Here is a 21360-nt window from a genome sequence, read left to right as displayed (position 1 = left end):
GTAGCGGCAGGTACTCCAGTCCGGCAGGTTAGGGGTCCGGCCTCAGAGAGAGAGGGTCTCCCCCGGTCGCTCTGTTTTGTACCTTTTTACCTGGGCGAGGGGAATATCCTCCTCACCCGTCAGCTACCTGCCCACAAGTCGAGGAGGAAGGGCGAGCGCGCGTCGCGAGAGCGAGGGAGAATCGGGAGAGGGCATAGTGCGCCTCTCCCCCGTCTATACCGGCTCTCGACGCGACGGCGCGGGGGAAGATGGGCGCGGGGGAAGATGGGCGCGTGTGCTCCCCACACCCTGCAGTGGGCGTAACCAGGCTGCTGCTGATGATGATGACGCATACCAATCAGGTCTGTAGCAGGGCAAATAAAGTCTAATGGGGCTTCAGGTGAAGACTGTAGCGCAGCTCCTGAAGTGAAAAGCCTGGCATATAAGATATTAGTAAGGTCATTTACTGAATACGCTAAGATTGTATGGGACCCACACACTGCAACCAACCGTCATAAATTGGACAGAGTTCAATGACTCGCTTCCAGATTCATATTTAATAAATATCAGTGTGCACACTCTCCTACTAAACTATGCAGTGGTGCAAACCTCTCCGCTTTAAAACTAAGGACTAAGTTTGACCAACTGAAATTTTTATGCCTAATTATTCACAACCAGGTTAAAATTTTCTTTTGCTGATTTCTGTGTAATTTCACCAGATCAAGGCTCCAGACACAAGCACAGTTAATACATACAGCTGCCAGTTATACAGAATGATATATTCAAGTATAATTTTTTTCCAAGGTCAATCCCCCGAAGAATGGAATGAATTACCCAATCCACTTGTAATATGTTCCTCTGTCAGTGCTTTTACTGTTAGTTTGGAGAATCTTCCCGGATATGAATGCGTCATAGCAACTGTTTCTGTTTCTGAGGCGCATACTGCGAGAGCGTTTTGTCTTTGATCACCGTATGTCACTTTTTACAGATACTGCTATTGTACCATTTTTTTTTCCGTATCTTTTCTTTGTTGTATTTCTATCCACTCCTGTAATGGTCCTTTGTTGGACTGATAGTATAAGTAAGCAAACAAACAAACAAATTACAAGGCCTTCCCTCCTTCTCTTTATCAGTGGGAAGAAGACATGCCCTACATTCATTCACATTTTGCAAACAACAGAGCAAGCCAAAGATTTGATGTGGCAAAGCATCACCACTCTCTTCAACAGCACCTACACATCCTATGTAGCAACTCACCTGAACATCAATCGTTCCTGACACCTTTTCCAGTGTCCCCAGGATTGCAGACAGCAGTGACGACTTCCCCGAGCCAACAGAGCCTACCACTGCGACAAGACTGCCAGTCTTGACACTGAGTGACACATTTTTCAAAACAGGGGCCTCATTTTTTGACCACGACAGGGTTGCATTCTTCAGGCTGACTGACTGTCCTACAAATAATAATAGGAAAAGCAAGGTCAGGGGGCTGAAGCAATATAAGCACTGCCTTTGCCAAAACAGCTGAGTGAAAAAGCAAAGGAACAAGTGCAAAAAATGGTAAAAGTGTGTGATAAATTTTGATCACAATTGTGCACCTGTAGCGAAGAAATCCATCGCCATCTATGCTAATTGTTTTACTATGCTCTTTTGCAAATTTTTCTTTAGTAGCACTAGGAATGCATTCTTGCACAACGAAACTTTTCATAAGCTATAATCGTGATTACTGACATACCATGCAACAGCAAAGCAGAACACTGGAAGAACCAAGTGGGTACAATCGAACCCACTTATAACAATACTATTTTTAACAATATATCGGTTATAACAATGAGAAGCTGCTCCACCGTCAACTTATGTATGTTTTCCATGGTGAAATAATGCGGTTACTACAATGCCTCGATGCCGCATTATCGGTTATAATGATGAAGACTGGCTGCTGGGTGTCCGAGCCAAAAGGTAGTGAAATGCGAAATCCTCGAAAAAAAAAAAAAAGAGATATTCGAGCTGCTCTATGATGGGCCACTAGTCCAACAGCCGCCGCACGCTCATTTTCCGGCCATCTCCGTGCAGCTCTCTCCCGTCGCCCTTCCAACCCTCCGAAAACTAACAGGCTGCACCCATAGCTCTACGCTGCCCCACCCTCCCAAACACAAATGGACCACGCCAACTACGCCACAAGCAGATTGGTCGCATGTTGCTCGCTGGCTTTTCATTCAGTGTCAGTGAAGTTCTCCGAACAGCTTAACTGCTCACGTTCACTTTTGTTGGTTGTGTCGAAGTCCTTCATGGCCACGCAGTTTCTCAACTTCGCATGACTTGCTGCCGAAACGGAAGATGGCTGATCCGCCCGCTGATCATCGGCAATGCATGCCGTTGCCGGTGAAAAGAAAGCGCACGGCTATAGATTTGGAAACTAAGCGCTTCTAACCGATGAGACGATCGTCACGAATGTGCTTGCATCGGATAGCGGTGGCGAAGACGGCAGCGATGACGCAATAGGGCAGGCTGCCTCAACATTGTCCCCATGGGAGGTTTCGTAGTTAATTCAGTCCCTCATGGGCTTGTTTCTGGTGGCTGCCTTAGCCGGCAACAAATGGTATAGCCTGGAAGCTTTCTTTCTTTTTTTTTCACCTTCGCTTAGAACGGTACTGGACATGTTGACGTTTACAGGCAATGAGGTTGCTGGCACTCAGCCAAGACAGCAGGCTTGGCACAGAGTCGAGACGCTGTTACTTTCTGCACTGTAATAAATTCCAGACAGCTTCACTTCGAATACACTAACTGTGGAAGGGTGCAGTTGTCATGCTTTTAGCAGACACCCACGAGTGACATGGCATTTACACCTCACCTCTCAAAAGCATGAAGTGAGTGTCCTTATCAAGCTGCAATCTCGCTGAAACGCTGTGGGCTCACATACTGGCGTTCTTAGGTCCAACGAGTGGGCTAACTGCACCTGCCCAAAAGTGCTGATCATCTTTCCCAAGGTCACGATTAGTACACTGTGACCACATTGATGCATCACTGAATGCATCCTAATGAGAAGGAAAAAAAGATGCCAGCTTACCACTGCATACGTGAGGCCACAATGAAGTGGCAACAAGCAGCTGAGCAAGAGTGTACGTGTGGTGACAGACAGAAAGAAGGAGGGAAAATCAGTGGGGAGCACAGCTCGGCGCGGTGTCTGGCTCGTCCAGAGAGCTGTTGCCGGGTAAAAAGCGAGTGCAAGCCACGGTGTGGAGCTGCCCCATTGCCTTCTCCTTGGTATTTTTGAAGTAGAGATTTTGTAATATACACGCTGTAGTGCAAAAACCAAAGGTGTGAAAAACAGATGAGTTGACACCATGGCCAGAAAAAAATTTCTGCTTTACCGATATTTCGAGATATCAGAGTTCGAGTTAACAAGAGTTTACTGCCTAGCCTATGCAGAGTCAGCTGGTCTAAAAGTGACAGTGGTCACCATGAATGTTGTTCCAACAAACACGAAACAATGTTTCTTGATTGAGATGAAATTGTGGTATACCAGATTCTCTTACTTTTGGTATACAGAATGTGGGACAAATCGGCAACGAAAGATCTAGAAAACACAATAACAATGTTAAAAATGAGAAAAAGAAATGGGTTTAATTTATTACAGTATGGCAATTGCAAACATGAGCCACTTTATCATGAACGAGACATTATCAACAGAAATAAAAACAATGCTGCTCCCACACACTGAATCAAGTGATGTTTTTGTGAAATATTTTGCAGCTAGCTGTCCGTCCAGCATCGTTTGGGGTTTGGCAAAGTGTTACCAGATGGACCAACCTGCCTGTGTATAACGAGCAATGCTGTCTGATGCAAGTGTGTGTTATGACAGCAGCACGGTGCCGAGGAGATAGTATGACAGCGGTGGTCTGATCACTCACTTGCAGGGTGGGCCATAATTGCTATCCCACACTTTGATCAGTAGTTGTGTCTCTGATTCTTTTTAACATTGTTTCTTCAAATATTCCACTGTTTTTGATGCTGGTTTGTTTATTTTTCTGAAAATGGCATGCCCTAGATCACATCGGCCCGCAATCTTGTCACTGAGTGTGGCCGGCCACTCTTCTTCTGAGGGTGCCAAAATTCGAAAAAGTCACCGCAAGATTGTTCACTGGGCTCCAAAACCTGGCACACTTAAGGATGTAACTCGCACCTGTCTCTGCAGCCACTTTTGACCTTAATAAAATTTTGATTAAAAGAATCCAAATTCACGGGAAGAATTTTGATTCTCGCGAAAAGGATCGCTGGAAGAGACCTCAAAGTGTTCCCCTACAAGTAGTAGTAGAGGCCCATAACAACACTCATAACTCTTGTGTGCTTGCTCTGACGTCAGATCTTGCTGATGCAGCCATTTGGACAGCTTTTCTAATCTCCCCTGCAGTGCCTATCATGGTATGCGCAGGGTTAACCACCAATGGCTGCATTCCTCTTGTTTTTTGACAAAAGGCACAAAGATCGACACTCGCACATACTTTAAAGATATTTTAGAGCCTCTTTCGTTGCCCTCATCCCTGTCCCACTTCATCGAGTAGTGTTGGACTTTGCAGAAGGATGGCTCTCCAGCGCAACAATCAAATAGCAAATCAACACCACAGCAGCAGTGTCGTGCTCTCACGCTTGACCTTATTCCATCTGAATAGTGGCTAGCGAACTACCCTGGCCCAAACTCAATGAACTTGTGTGTGAACTATTTCCGAAAAGGAGGCCAGCGCCCAGCAGCGCTCAAGTATGGTGCCCTGAAAGAGTTGCTGGAGCAAGCACAGAGAAAATTTTTCCTGGGGATACCGGCTGCATTTGAAATGCATCAAGACAGCTTAAAGACCATGATTGAGGCCAAGAGCAGAGACACTGAATAAAATGTTGTGTTGCATTCATAATATATCACGCCAATGGCCAACAAAAGATCTCCCGAGATTTTCTTTTATTCTCGACCAAATTTTATGCAAAGACCTTGTGACAGTATTTATGGCACACCCTGTATTGTACTATGGAAAAGAAACATTACGACCTGGACCAATCCTAAAGGAGGAAATACAATGCTGCACAGCATCTACTCAGCGCTGGTGGCAACAACGAAAGGACTAAAGAGTGTGGGCCGACCTTGAAGGCAATGTAGTGTAACACAGTGTCCCAGAGAGCTAGCTTCTGCAAAGGAAGAATAGGAGAAACTGGCATGCCCTGGTGTTTAGCAAAATGTGGCTACGCAATGTGACACACTCAAAAGACAGCGGCAAAACTGACTATTATTTACATATTTCTGTTCCAGCGTCTCTAGCCTAATGGAAAGTGGTGCACTCACACACATGCACTGCAACTGACACATGTGCCAATCCTCTCAAAGAGTTAGTGGGTGCTGGCATGAGAGAAATATGCATGCAATTGTGGTCTAATGGTCAGCGCACTGGGCTGTTGCGCTTGGAGACCGAGGTTTGATCCCACCATTAGACACTTATTTATTCTCGAAAGAAGAGGCTCGAAGTGATGCGAGACAAAAGAGGCCAAGAACGCTTTGCATTAGAGGCAAACGAGTGTACGAATTAGTTGAAGCTGAAATGACTTGCCTATCTCTTTTACACTGTCAAACAAAGAACTTGAGTTCTTAGATCAGGCTACAGATATGGGTAGTAAAATGTTGTGTTGCTGAGATACTAATTACTCATAAACATGTGTATATATATTGTGTGATTTTTTCTGCAGTGCATTATCACTGTTTCTGTCCAGAGGTGCTGTCAATGTGTTGTAATGTGCATTTAGATGTCAAGATTACAGGCACCATACAAAGTGAACACATGGGCTGTGTATGTTAGTCACATGCCCCACTGACCCCCTAGAAACTAAGAAATGCCAGCTCTTAAAGAGGTACTAAAATAAATGAAAAAAAAACAAGCTTTTTAAACAGCAGGGAAAAAGAAATGTAGAAAAGACACAGAAATGGTAACAACCTTGTTCTGGATTCCCACCAACTGCATCCATGTCAAGTTCCGCTTCCCTGAGAAACTTGGTCAGGCGGCCCATAGACACTACAAACTTTATGAGGGAGTAGAGGGGCAGGGAGTACAAACAACAAAATAACTCAGCACTTTACTCTGCCTGATGGAGAGTAATGAGTCAACAACTACTCCAAGCACACGGCGGTGATAAAAGATTTTTTTTTATGGCGAATGGCTCCAGCACACTTCCCACAAGAACCCAAAAGTCAAGCTGGAGACCCTGAAAGAACCGCCACAACCTATCAACATCGTCTTGAGACTCCTCCATCGTGCCCCGAAATGTGACGGCAAAAGAACCCAGCTAGGTCACAAAGTACTGACCTTTAAAACATTGAAAGCCTCTAGCTTGCTTAAAAGGTGCCTATCTAGCTTGGCTAAAAGCAGATCACAAAGTACTGGTGCCCCGCATGAACCAATGCAGATTTCCCGCTTCTGCAAAATGAAGCGTTGATCCCACTGGACATAAGTGCAGGTCAAATAAAAGGACAGCCATTCCAAGAAACTGCATACAGATACACCAGCAATATTCTGAAAGGCAACCGCACGAAAGGAATCAATAGATTCTACAACAAAAGCTAGCAGGTCTTTACGTGGCAGGAAATAATACAAATCTTTAATACCAAGGTTTGTTTGATTCAGAAAAGGTGCACGGCACCACAAGCAAAAAGGTGCAGGTGGTGCCAGTTATGGTGTACCTTACTGCAAGGTTCAAGTGTGCACTGCACCGTGGTGGCGCCTTGCCTTGCACCCCGGGGAATCGAAGGCCTAGGTGCACACGCCGTTAATAGGTGCAGAAAACTTGGCTGAATCGAATAAACCTTCGATTGAAAAGGCCTTCCATTTCAAGTTTTGTTGATATTCAAGAAACTGAATGATTTCATTAGAACATTTTACTGGGAAAAGATTGTTGCTTTCAAGCATATTTAAGTTTTCTTGAATAAAGAAACCTAATTTTTTTTCCCAAGTGCCATTCTTGAAAACAATGACTCTTAGCGGGCATTAAATTTTGTGTGTCCTTGCACTGAAAATGGCAATTGAAGGGGCCCTGAAACACTTTTTATCGACGAGGAGAAAAGCATTTAAAGTTAAAACAGGCAGTTTCAGAAATACTTTGCCACAAAAAGTACTTCAATGCGTTCAGCAGAAGCCAAGTTATTGGCAACCAAACGCGGCCTTTGCAGTGCTTAAAGGGACACTAAAGTGAAAAATGATTTCTTCTGCATCAGTAAATTACCATTCTACAACACCAAAAACACCACTCTTACAACGATAAGATGTTTGGTAAGCCAGAAAAAGCGCAAGAACGAAATACGGGCGGTGACACCCACTTATGTTCCCGCACCTGGGGGCTGTGACGTCTTGGATTTTGATGGCATCTTCTAGGGCCTACTAATTATATATAGCGGCACAGATTGACTACACTGTGTTCTAAAGGAACCAAATATTAAACATGGCAAGTTTTGGGAACCTTTATTCACCCAACGCAGCCCAAATGCGAAAACATACTTTGGAATCTCTGACGTCACGCTGACGTACCGGCGCTGGGGTTTCGGCGCGAAATTCAAATACTGATACTTGGACCTTCATTTTCTCATCTAATAATCAAACTATTTTTTTTTTAAATGACTGCCTGCAGGGCTCTTAAACAATGCTTCATTAGTCTAAACTGATTTATTGTTTCGCTTTAGTGTCCCTTTTTAATGCCTTGCACTGTGGAGGCTATGGCAGAGTCAGGCGTGCCCACAATGCTCAGTCTTCTAAATGTCATTGTGGGGCACAGTTGAAGTGTGATTTTGATGTTAACATAAATGCCACTACTCAAATTTTGGCGCCTAAGCTGCGCCAAACGTAAGCCAAACATGGTTATCCTCAGAAGAGAGCCGCAGTGTGCTTAGTTAGCAGACTCGTCGTGGCCCCCCATGGCAGCTGCGGTCTCTACACTACGTAGCAGACTGCAGCTACATGCAACTGTAGTGCATATGTGCAGTGTTTGGTTTGTGCACAACAGGTCCTGAGTGCATGCTTGCACTCATGTGCTATAGTCTGACCATGCCACGTGGTGCAGGCTGGCATTATCTTTCCCCAGCTTGAACGACGGTAGTAGTGACATTCAACTTGTGCACTTTTGAAGCACTATCAATTAGTCTGGCAAAGTGTCTAACCAGGAGCAGCCAGGAGTGAGTGCATGCTGGCAAGCGTGCATGTGGTCTGACCTTAAAAGTTTCATGTAGTCCGAGGCTAGTTGAATGTTGAGAACTAGTCAAAATTAGCAAGACCGGCCGGCTATGATGCCGATAAGCAGGGTGGTCGAAGTTTAATTCCTACGTGGGTGGCCGTGGCCCAATGTGAGCAGACGATAGTTGGCTTCTTCCGGAAGCATGAAATTGTTATCGAAATTCGAAAGGAGATTTTTGCTTACTTCAGCTTGTTTATAAACTTCGTCCATAAATATACACAGTAACAGTAGCAAGAAGTGCACTGATCCAAACACCCTTCTTGATTGATGTCAGCTGTTGGCCTATAGCAGCTGCATATGAGAATCCGCTATATTACAAAATAAGGCCTCCAGAAGAGAGTGAGGAGCAGGCTTCTGTTAAAAAGAGAGTGTTTGAGAGAAAGGTGACTTCATGCTCCATTTGTGAGCTCCACACACTACGTAAGACAGCAAAACTTGGCTGAGATGTTCACAGCAGTGTATGCTATCTGTGGAGTACATTTTTTTCACCAAGCCCAAGGGGTGTTCAGGACCCCTTTAAGGCGTTTTCTTTCCCAGCTTCTATTTCCTTAGCTAGTTTTGTTAGGTTGAGCTTACTGCATAGCTTTGTAGCTTCGGACTTAATCCTTGGAAGGGATGCATCCTCATAACAGTTAAAAACTGAGTCTATGGCAGCCTTTGCCCTAAACAGGTTACAGGGCATAACAGCAAATCCACTTTCTTTATCTGGCTGAAATTTGAGATTCTCCTGTAACTCAAGATTACGCACTCTCCAGTACTAAACGCGCAGGAAGACAGCGCATGTCATGCAATGCCATCTCCGCATGCCCACTTTTTGTGCACGTACAGGACAGATTCCTTTTAAAGCACAGCGTGCAAGCTGTTTATGTACTATAAGAGAGGTGCGCCAGCCTGGTCCTTACCACTTCCTCCCTACATAACGTGCACTTGATTGCATTTCTGCAAGCTAGCTCCGTTACCCCCCCTTCCTGTTTTTTTTTTGCTTGTGCAGGCAGACATGTTGGAAGACGGCACATATCAAACCAACATCCTTTTCGGCTCACCCTCGCACACTTTCAGTCGCACCCAAAGCATACAGTGGACGGGGCACGATAGGATCTTATTGCACATGAACTTCATATGGACTTCACATGGTCGTGCGACGCATGATTTGAGAAGTGCGCTCACAAGCAGTCTCTTGTAATTCAACCATTTGACCATGTGCATCCACAGAAGTTTTATTATATTGAAGTCGTGTATAAACAGACTTCATTACATTAAGGTTCTAAATACATGACGTTCTATGGACAAGAAGTTATAAAAAGTTAAATACTTTGTTATATCAAGAACGTTTTTATATTGAAGTTCGTTATATCGGGGTTTAACTGTATTTTGCATAAGCTCAATTATTTGGATTTATCCACAGTTCTGCCACAAGCCCCATAAAGCCAATGTAAAACAGGCACTGATACTTTGGATGCTGAATGATGGTTTATTAAAATTTTCTGATTGGTCTGAGCAAGTCGTGTCATGAACATTGTTGCCGCGATTGTAATTTCTGTCATTTGCGAATTCTCAGATCTTTCATGACTGCCATTCAGCTGCCAAGGTTGACTAAAAGCGATACATTACATCCTCGGCTTGCGTTTTGAGACAGCAAAAGTCTGATTTTGTGTGGTGTGATCGTGCAGAAAATAAGAGTAACCGCAATCCAAATTTTAGTGACGATTATAGTTGCCGTTGGATATATGCAGTCAAGAAGTTTCAAGAAAGCAAGGAAGTTGTTTCTTGGTGTGATGCGCTATCATCCTGGAAAGTAGACGTGTTGCACATGTTAATCATATCTGAAATGTTACACACTTGGTGTTCGCTCTTAAGTGATGCAGTTACCAATAGGATGCACAAGCGTGAACTAAAATGTACAACAAAACTTCTGAGCTACACATGGAGCAGACTGTATGATTTGACTTCTTCAGTCAGGTGAGAGTGCAGTTTTCCTTCCTGACTGTCCCATAAAATGAGCACCAGTTCGAATATTTATCAGGTCCACAGAGTATGCAAACGCTCGACCTATATAATACATTCGTAATGCACTGTATAGTACAAAACGGTTTTAACTGTCCTGTGGCCAAATTGAAATGTGCCATGAAACACATTCACACTCCAATGACACCAACACTGAAATGGATTGCTAGGGCTTGGATTTCAGCACTAAACGGTAAACGCTAGTCAATACATGGCTTTGTGGTCGCTACTGAACTCTTACATCCCACAAAATTTAGCGACTTTATTCGAAATTAGTATTTTGGTGCAGGTTGGCACAGCTCAATGGTTTGGCACAGTATGGCAATTTTCGAGCAGCACTTCCATCTCTGTAAACGTGTCTGACCCAAATGGTGGCCCAAATCTTGACTTCAATGGCTGCAGCGTCTGTCTTGGTAGCATCAAGGGACAATGAGTTCGTCAAAAACACATTATCTTCAACCAAGGACACCTATTTCTGGCCTGCCCTCCAAGAAGATTTTAGTCAGAACAGCAGCTTACAATGAATGATTACTGTATATACTCGTATCTAACTTGCACCTTTTGTTTTCAAGAAAATTGGTCAGAAAATTGCCTTTGCGATGCATGCGAACACGAAACCGCAACTGCATTTACAGTGTTTGCAACAGCTTATTGACAGAGCTAGTGTCACTGCCATTATCACAAGACGGTGTCAGAACAAGTTCCCGGGTAGGATGGCAACAACATGTCCCTTTCAGTTTTTCATTACAAAAGCTCACTCAAAAGGTTAGTTATCTTTACATGCTAAGCTAATGCCAACGAAGTTGCACCAAGTGGTGTTGGTGTTTCTGAGAACTGCATGCATCACAATACAAACTAGTGAAGTTCTAGGCGTAGGCCACCATTCGACTTACAACTGTTATGGAATTGTTCAATAAATACCCAATTGACCCTTACTAAGGATGACATGTTGTGGTCCATAGACAGCGATAATGTGCTGTCTGAGAGTGACAACAATAGACATTAGGTACAAATAAATTTGGATACTGTAATGATAAACTTCTCTGGTTTAATTTTTTTGTGATTGCCAAAATAAGAGGCACGTTGCCTTCTTTATATATTTTAGTGTGGATTAGACATCTATACTTTATTTAGGAGTTTTAATGTCACTTCTATGTTCATTTCCTACTTTTCTCTTGCAAAATGTGGGTGTGCATTTGATTTGGGTGCCTGTTAGAATCAAGCAAACCATGCCCAATTAACCAGTAGTCGTATGCTGGCGTTTCTTCTATCTCGTTTAGTTGCACTCGCTGGATAATTTGATCAACTTTGTTGGCCCTATCAGAGTCAAATTAACGGAAGTCTTTCGCATTGTAGTTTGATTGCATGAGGTGGAATGTGATAAGCGAGGCTTGTGCCAATGTCTACAGCACAAGGTCCTTGGCCGAGAAAACATATTGCACAATGATGACCCATTCTTATCTGCTTATCCAAGCAAGCACAGCAACAAGTTGTTAAATGAGAGAAAGTCTTCTGCCAACTCTTATACCTGTGAAACTTTTGTGCCAATGGGCTAAAAAAAAAAAAAAAGGAAACTCTTTTATAGCTAACCTCAATATACCTGCACAGTGCTTAATGGATCATTGAGCCACATACCCTGATAAACTTGGAGATGACGTCAGGGAGGATCCCCATAGGGAATCGCATCAGGCCAAAGAGGGCCAGCGAGACAAATGCAATCTCTGGCGTGAGCTGCTTGGTTGGGTTGACTGCAAGGAACGTGCCAAAAGACGCCAGGGCAGCCTAGGAGAAAAACAAGCAACACAAAACATTCTGTTCAGGATGTGGTCAGGCCTGCCACCAACATGCTACTCACTAAAAGGCTAGCCTTGTGCTTAGACTAAGGCAAAAGTTAAATTGAATGTCACATCAGCCAGAAATAGTATACTTGATCTTACACTACAACAACACAATTGCATCCTGCACTTCTACCTTCTCCAACAGATTATTTCAACTTTACAATACAGGCTCTATCTGTTTATAACTTGCATCTTTTTTTTTCTAAAATAAAAGTTCAAAGCTACCTGAAGATATTGACACATCATTTTATCTTTTTTGGGTGAGTGCTTTTGACCGTCTAACAAATGTTAATGCTCAGCACGGGACACGCCCACATGTATCGGAACTTTCTTGAACGTTATACAGTCGAACCCACTTATAATGGTACCAGTTTTAACAAAATATCAGTTATAACAATGAGAAGCCACTGCACTGTCAACTTTGGTACGTTTTCCATGGTGAAATAATCCACTTAGTACAATGCCCCGATGCTGCATTATCAGTTATAACGATGAAGTCTGGCTGCTGGGTGCCCGAGCAGAAAGGTGGTGAAATGCAAAATCCTTGAAAAGGAAACAAGAAAACGAGAAATTCGAGCCGCAGGCACGATGGGGTGCTGCACGATGGGCCTCTGCTCCAACAGCCGCCGCGTGCTCATTTTCTAGCCATCTCCGTGTGCCTCTCTCTCTTCGCCCTTCCACCCCTCCGAACACAAACGGGCTGTGCCCACAGCTCTAAGCCGCCCCACCCCCCGAAACACGAATGGACCACGCCAACTGCACTAATCGCAGATTGCTCACATGTTGCTCACTGGCTCCCAATCACAAGTGACCAAAAAAAAAAAAAATGTATATATATATATATATATATATATATATATATATATATTCAGATCTCATGCACTGTGGGAATTGATGCAAGCAAAGCTTTCTGTGCTGTTTGCGTTCATTGACATTACTTGTCGGTGATGTTGATGGCCTACAGTCACGATGTGATGTTAAATGTTACCTTGCACGGGCCATTGTATTTGCGTATGTAATACACAGAACACACAGCCAGATGTGTTTACTCGAAGCATTTTTGTGCGCCATTGTTTGCAAACTGCAAGAAAGTTGGCACTGTCACCTCACATAGGTGCATCGCATTGTGGCTGAAGTGTTGATTTGCTGGACAGCCGCTTGCATGTTGTCGTCTTGATGCTGCGGTGCTTTAGTGCAGCTGTGCATACGCACATAATGCGTCACTTGTCCGCATGCACAAACTTGCACAGCATTTAGTTTTCAGAAATAGCAGAAATGTGCTGCATCATACCTCGAATTAAATTTTTCACAGTTTGTGAACAGTTGCAATGTCTAGTAGTAGTGTTTCTTTTGTAGAAGAAACCCAAACAAAGCACACTTTCTGACGGTACCTTTCCCTTCTTCCGCTATCCTCCCATGTATGCAAGCTGCCACGAGCAAAGAGTGGCTATTATTCCCCCGTTTCATCAGGGCATTGGCTTTACGCATTCTCTGTCTCCTCTTTCTATCATACTATCTCCCCACTGGGCTGTTGCATGTGAGTTCAAAAGTAAGCGCTGCAGCTTCTGCAATACTTTCGCGCGAGGCTAACGCACAATTACAGCAATCCAGAGGGCATTGTGTTGATGGCCAAGGAGTTTCAGAGGGCATTGTGACAATGACCAGAGAGCTTCAGAGTGCGCTGTGGCGACGCCGACGAAGCTCTCGCTGGAAAGGGCTCACAGATACCTCTCCCACGTCCCTACCATGTACATTATGCACATTCTCAACCACTCCACGACACAGCATGCAAGACAGCGACAGCAGCAACAGCATCAGTATAAAAGTCGAGGTAGGAGGCAAAGGAAGCTTCACTGTAAAAGTGGGAGGCCTGACTGTAGTTGACATTTATGGAATGCGAAACAATGCCGAGGCCCGCCGAGCTGATGGGCCCCCAGCGGCCAGAGACACACATAGTCATTTTTGAGGCTTCTGCAAGCTTACATTTGGGCTCCTTGAATTCAGTGTGGCTCAGCAACTTCATCAGGAGGGGCATTTTGGCAGGAAGTTTTGATGTGCCCACTTGGCGACAATCTTTGCAGCATGAGACACCAACGCATGCCAAGTTGGCGGGGCTTGAGCAGCCCGAGAGACGCACTGTCATTTTCCTATTGCATAGCATAAGACGGTGACGAGAAATAAAAATGAAATCGAGTTGGTGGGTTTTCTAGTAACATTGCTTGTGGGCGATGGCTGAATACAAGGGTGCCAGAGCGAAACATGACATTTACTTTGCGCCACCTACAGCAAGGACTGGCGGCACATTTGGGTTATCACCTATGGAAGGTGCGCAGTATGCTTCCAACTGCACTATGCCACACCTACTGTGAAACAGATAGGTGAAGATGCTTATTGCAATAGGGTTGGCGATGGTAGGTGTGAATGTGATGTGCGACGACCCACAAAGAGATTTGCTGATACCAGAAGAGAAAACTAAGTGTGCGCCAGCATTATCACGTGACACGGTTGGGTGTGTACAGTGGGGAAGCTGCAGTCACAGGAGTGTACTGTTCTCAATCGCATATGCCTTGCGCTGTTTCTTGTTCACATGAAAGATAGCGGCTGGAAAACGTCTCATACGATCACATTATCACGATGTACTGAACATTGGTCCCAAAACGTCATGTTCTCCGAGAATGTATTAACCGGTAAAAAAGAAGCGTAACTGTATTGGGTGATGTGTAGCCTGGGCCTACACATCTTCTTTAATCAAGGGGGGGGGGGGGGTCACAATGCGGCTAAACATCATTTCCTAGCACTTACCAAGGACCCTGTGATGCCCCCGCACATCAAAAACAGAAACACTAGTCTCTAGAAACACTATCCCGGATCTTACGTTCACATACGAAATCAAGAAATACGAATGGAGCTGCCTCGACGAAACTTTAGGCAGCGACCACCACATAGTCCAAACAATCATCCTGCATCACATGACCACAACACAAATTGGAAAAGCAAAGATGTCAGACTGGCACGCTTTCCACTCGGAAGCAACCACTGCCTTGGAAGAAATAGAAACTTGGACAAAGAATATCATGGAATGGGCAGCGAAATACACGAAAATGATCCAGCTCACACACAACATCCCTGCGGTTGACCCCCACTTACTCCTTCTTCAGGAGGCCCGTAGAGGACTCGTGAAACACTGGACACATAACAAATGTAACCGCAAACTCAAGATTCGGATTGCAATGATCATAAAGAAGCAGACTACGCTGAGCAGTTAAGGCAACAAAATTGGCACCAAGTGTGCAATCTCTTGCGAGGGACACTGAGCACTAAATGCACCTGGATGGTGCTCAAAATGCTCCTAGCGAAGAAGGAACACAGGGGAGCTGCTAGATAGAATGTACAGCACCTTATACAATATCACTAGGGAACACAAGATGATATACATGAAGCTAAGGGAAAGCTTCTCGGAACTGACCATGACAGAATGGTACACCCACGCTTCAATATATACAAGGGTCGCTCAAATTCTTAACTGGACCACCTTTTCACTACAAGAAAAATCAACATAGCCTTGAGCAATCTTACCCGCAGCACTGCTTCAGGCAAGGGTCCAATTAATAACAAGATCCTTTGAAACCTCAATGGACTAACTTTTGACTTGCTCCTTTAATATCTGAACCCATGTTGGGAAGACGGACGAGTTCCGCGGGAGTAGAAACACGCTGAAGTAACTATGATCCCCAAACCTAACAAGCCGTTAGCCATACAGAATCTTCACCCCATATCCCTCACTTTGTGCATAGGAAAACTTCATGAACTCAATTGCATCACCCCTTTGCTCGAAGACAATGAATACATCGCAAACGCCATGTTGAGCTTCCAGTCGCATCTTTCTACCGAAGATGTCTTGCTACAACTTAAAAAGAGGTAAACAAGACATACACAGCAAGCGAGCTATCCTTGCCCTTGATATAAAAGGGACTTTCGACAATGTGTCCACATGACATCACTCTTCACTATCCAATCTCTACAACTGCGTGGAAAAAACACACAGCTACATCCGTGATTTCCTCAGGGACAGGGCGACAACAACAGGACAAGGAAATCTTCGTTTGGAAAAATGTACATTGCCATCTAAAGGGACACCACAAGGCTACATCATATCGCAAATGCTCTTCAATTTGGCAATGAGCTCGCAGCCTAAGCAATTGAAATGGATAAAGGGTATCAAACATGCACTTTATGCAGATGACCTCACAATTTGGATCACTGGCGTATCTACCGGGACCCAACAAGATGAGCTGCAAGAAGCGACAAGAATCACTGAGCAATACCTCGAAACGTGCGGGCTCTCCTGCGCACCAGAGAAATCTGTGCTCCTGGTATTGCGGAAACACAGACAGGGCCGCCTACCTCAAGAAAGACCGGATCCTGAAGTGACGGTGGGGGGCATCAATATCCCCAAGGTCTCTACAGTACGCATCCTCTGTCTCCTAATTCATAAAGATACGAGCCGGAAGAGCCGAGTGCGAGAAACTACAACGGGCTGTTGAACAAGTGACGCATCTTATCAAGCAAGTAGCAAGCAAATGCCATGGAGTCAAAGAAGGTGACTGCATAAAGAGTGATACAAGCATTAATCACAAGCACCATAACCTATGGAACTTGCTACTAGGAGATGAATGGCCAGCGCAACAAGGTGCACATCCTCATCCGCAAAGCTTACAAAATGGCAACGGGACTTTGCAGAGATTGGACTTGTCCATTTCGTTGCGGCATCATAGTGCAGCATGTTTTGGGCATAGGGGCTGTACGTCGGGAAAGTCACTTTCAAACTTTGTGCGTACGGGCCACCGCTTTCCCTTTTTCTTTCCTCCGAGTGCGCCGTACAGCAGTGGGAACATAAGTCACTTGCTGTTGTCCACCCCCAAACGAACTAAAGGCTCATCTGATTGGTCTGCTTAGGTGGGAACTTGCATCCTTTCTCTCCTGACGTTTTGAGCCGAACGAGGAGAGGGCGCTCAAGGAGAAACTCTCGGATCGTGAAACGGTACATGCTGAATTCCAATTTTCCCAGTCATCCCTTTGGCTGGCTGGCTCCTGCTAAAGGTCCTCAACCTGAGGCGGGCGCACACCTATTTGCTGCTCCTGTTCTGGAGGCTACACCAAAGACACGCGGCACATTTCACGTGCGCGGTCTACTGCGCCGGGTCGCCCTCGGAGGTTGTACCGAACTGAAGGAACATTGCCCCGGTAGCACAGTCATTGGGAGCCATCCTCCTGTATAGCGTCGTGTTACAGTGCTCTCAGATACTGTTGTGCCACTCTTGATTTGCAGGAGTTTCAGCTCACGTGCGGCATGCTGATAGGGTGTAACAGCTAGTCAACACCTAGGTAGTCGTCTAATAAATGCCTTCTTTGTACTCTGGCCATTCTTCTTACAGCACACTCTGCCAGTAGAGACCGAATGAGAGCCTGCGTCGGGCACATGCAACACATGCAGGTGAGCTGATTGTCTCCTTGAGGGGCTCGGATCCTCGGACCTGCGCGGTTGTCACTTCGTGGTCTCTGCCTCGTGGTGCTTGAGCTGTTCTCAGGGTATGTGCTTGATTGTGTGATCCTCTCAAATTTCTGCCTCAGCTGTCAGTGTAGATGAAAACTAGACAGCCCAATTTATGCTGAATAGAAGGCGGAACACACATGCCAAACACACACACACACCAACACATACACAAGCCCGTACATGCACACACACAGACAAACGCACACACGCACACAAACACAAACAAACAAACAAACAAACAAACAAACAAAGTGGCAAGGCAGGCCAAATAGAAGTTGTGCAGCAAAGATACTGTCTCAACGTTCACTCTTGCTACATGGCCTTAAGTATACCTCTCATTTGTCCTTGTTTTTCTGTGTTCCTTGTCCCGCTTCATGCTGCACCACACAGCCTCAAGTATACCACCATGCTCTATGATGGGGACAGCAGGTTCTTTAGTGCGATTGATGAAGCCAAAGTTTATGGGTTTATGCCATTTAAAAAAGAAGACAGCACAAATCATGTACAGAAACGCACAGGTGCGGCACTTCGCAACCTTGTGCAAAAGCATGTCTGATGAGTATGGACAGCGCATTAGTGGTAAAGGATGGCTGACCAGAGGCTTGATCACGAAGATCTCCAGCTATTTGGATGGGCAATGAACTCTTTTGCTGGACACGCTGACAAAATACATGATGCAATATTGGCCACATTCTATAACATTACATCAACAGATGACTGGCCCAATGACGACTACTGCTCGTATGGTCTCAACTCGTGGTGCAAGTATAACTTGGCCACGGCAAAGACTGAGCCACCACCAAAAAGCAAGTACAAGTTGCCAGAAGCTGTCTGCAGTGCACTGTGTCCAATCTTTGAGTGTCTGGCTGACAAGAAGCTGCTACTATGGTGTCAGTGAGGGCAGGCACAGAATGCAAATGAGGACTGCACTCTGTGATTTGGAGCCTTACTCCTCAACACAACAATAAATCATTGTGTGCAATTGAGGTAGCAGTTGCAGAGGCGGTGATGCGCATCAACCTTGGCACTTCTGAGGCCACCTCAAGCATATTGAGGGAGTTACAACAGACCTCTAAAGGTAGCCAGAGAGTCACTGAGGACTCCTGTCGCACTATTCTTGCAGAGAGAAAGTGAGTGTCCCCGGCAGCTTTTCAAGCAGCTGCGAAGCAGAGGCAGTGAGGAAAGCCCCATACATATTACTCCCCTGGAGCCTTCTGAGCCATTGGCTATGACAGTTTCATTCATCCAGAAGAATAAAATTCTCTTTTCACAGGGTGATTAGTTTTTCCACTCTTCTCAAAACACCTCTTCTGGTCATCAGCAATATTCTGGGAGGCATAGTTACTCCCCTAATCATCCAATTTGTATAACTTTTATTTTATCTGATAGTTAGGCCGCCAAGGAGTGCAGTAAGTCAATAATACCCCAATTCGGCACCTTGAAGCATTTTGAAATTTTGAGGAAGGCAAAGGAAAAAAAGATCACATGTCAAGTTACAACTTCTAACTTTTGTAACTTTGGATAGGATAGAGGCAAAAACATGAAATAATCCTTATTGAACTCCTGGAGCATTCAGAGATATGTTTATACATAACTTTTAGCTTTCTTAGCGTAAAACATTTTCTGCCAGTCATCCCAAAACGTTGAAAGAGGAATAATTGTATAAAGTATTTTTCTCATTATGTAGAAAAGAACTTATTGCATATTTGCATCAAGCACATTAAATAAGATATTACCTGTAAATTTAATTCCTCTAGTAGCAATATTGAATTGTGGCGTAATGAATACTCTTGTGCTAACAACACATATTACTTTTCCTTCTTCCCTCGAGCCATAAGAGAATGGAACGGCCTAGATAAATCTATAACTGCGCAGGATTCCTTGAAAAAGTTCGCTGAGCTCGCAGCCTCGTCAGTCTTGTCAACAATCCAGACCTGATGATCATGTTCAGACAGTATTGATTTTGTGTTGTTGCCCACTCGGTATGTAACTGGCGTATTACTGTACTGTACTGTATACTGTTGTATTGTTGCCCGCTTGATGTGTAACTGGCGTATTACTGTACTGTACTGTATACTGTATTCCTGTATCTTGCTGATAAATCCATTCCTGTAACAGTCCCAGTGAGACTAACAGTATGTTAAATAAAAAAAAAATATCAATAATAGTATTGTTCAGGGCCCAGGTAAGCCCTGAAGTTGAGGGTTCAACTGCAGGTATGTAGCCAATTATTTGAAGAAACCAACATTAATAACAATTTTCTAAAAACGTAGGTGTTCATCACAAAGCAACAGCCACATGACATTTACTAGACAAACAAACAAGACTGATCAGCTTTCCAGTCACAAAGCTAACAATGGGCTGCAAGGGAAAGCTCTGGATTGATTTCACAGATTTAGGGTTTTTTAAGACACACTTAAATCTAAGCACACAAGCGTATTTAGACTCCACCCACCAAAAAGCAGCCCCCATGGCCAAGAATGAAGCCTCCAAAGTGCACCACAGCAGAAACCATAGTCACAGAGAAGCAGTGGTGCACACAAACAGACATGTTAACACTGAATGAACAGCAGATACAAATCTTATCAAATCTTGTTCTAATGAAGTCAGGCATAAAGTCCTTGAGGGTGTTTGCTCTGAGAGTCCTTGGAGAGAAACTGCGGTATAGAAGTCAAGAACTGCATGGCATAATTTTCCTATTTTACATACTGAGCTAGCGCATAATTGAGGCAAGCTCGCGCTACCAGTGAACACATACCAGGTATGGAGCACAGGTCCACAAGAAACCAAACACTGAGTCAAGCAGTGAGAACTTTCTCAGGTAGGACACCTCTTGAAGCCTTGTCTGCTGTACTCGCTCCATGAAAGGTACCTCCCAACCACTCAATTTTAGCACCTGGAATAAAAAAAACTTGCACTCACTTTCTCAAAGCACTGAAGAAACAGCAGTAGTACAACAGAACATACCGTAAAATTCCGAGCAAGCGCCCCCCCCCCCTTCCCCCTAGCAAGCCGAAATTAGTGCCAAAGTGTGGGTAGAGTGTACTAGATTGGGAGAGTGGGTCCAACGAGGGCTCTGCACTGAGGCATTTTTTATTGAAAATCCAGATAGCACCACCGTCACTTTCTCCTGAACATCATAGCCACATGCCCCAGAGGCGTCAGCCAGCAGCGTTGGAGCGTGCCGAACGGAAGCACGGCCATGCTGGAACAGAACGTTGGAGTTGCAATCAAACGCAACTGCAATCAGATAGATTGCATTTGTAGTTTTTGCTTTTTAAACTGTGTCATGAGGGAACGAAATTCAGAGCTGATATTGCGGAGAAATGGGTGTAATGTACAGGAATGGGATGCGGTAAAGGAATAAATGAACTGTGTGGCTTAATTAGGTGTTAAATAAAAATGGGTAAACCTTCGTTTTCTGATTTTCTCAAGACAATATATTGAATGCTCAAAAAATTACTCCGAAGCCCTAATAACGGCAGCAATTTGACATTTAGGGGACAATCATGAATGCCGGAGTCAAATACTGCTCTTTTAGCTGCTGTTGGTAGCCACAAAATTTGCTTGGAAGGCCACCTGCCCGTTCCCTTCTCTTTCCATAAACCTAGCCACTTCCTGTTTCTTACTGCAACACAGGTGCAAACATGATAGCCACTGAACGAAGTTATTTGACTATCACAGCTAAACAGTGCTTGCAGCAGAAGCAGAATCAGTCTTTACTTGTGGAGC

General features: G+C 44.5%; 1 protein-coding gene across 6 annotated transcripts in view; it reads right to left on the bottom strand.

Moving 5' to 3' along the window:
- The window catches only part of LOC142578625 (multidrug resistance-associated protein 1-like), a 289636-nt gene that overhangs the window by 110939 nt on the left and 157337 nt on the right, over positions 1-21360 (bottom strand). For all 6 annotated transcript variants that reach the window (XM_075688047.1, XM_075688043.1, XM_075688046.1 and 3 more), the window contains 4 exons: positions 20387-20524; positions 11872-12018; positions 5949-6033; positions 1237-1430 (listed from right to left, as the gene is read on the bottom strand). In XM_075688047.1, the coding sequence (XP_075544162.1) occupies positions 1237-1430; positions 5949-6033; positions 11872-12018; positions 20387-20524 (564 nt within the window). The remainder of the gene's footprint in view (positions 1-1236; positions 1431-5948; positions 6034-11871; positions 12019-20386; positions 20525-21360) is intronic.

This window comes from Dermacentor variabilis, chromosome 4 (assembly GCF_050947875.1).
Source record: "Dermacentor variabilis isolate Ectoservices chromosome 4, ASM5094787v1, whole genome shotgun sequence".
NCBI lineage: Eukaryota > Metazoa > Arthropoda > Arachnida > Ixodida > Ixodidae > Dermacentor > Dermacentor variabilis.
The sequence above is the reverse complement of the archived record's forward strand: the minus strand, read 5'-3'. Positions and strand labels throughout refer to the sequence as shown.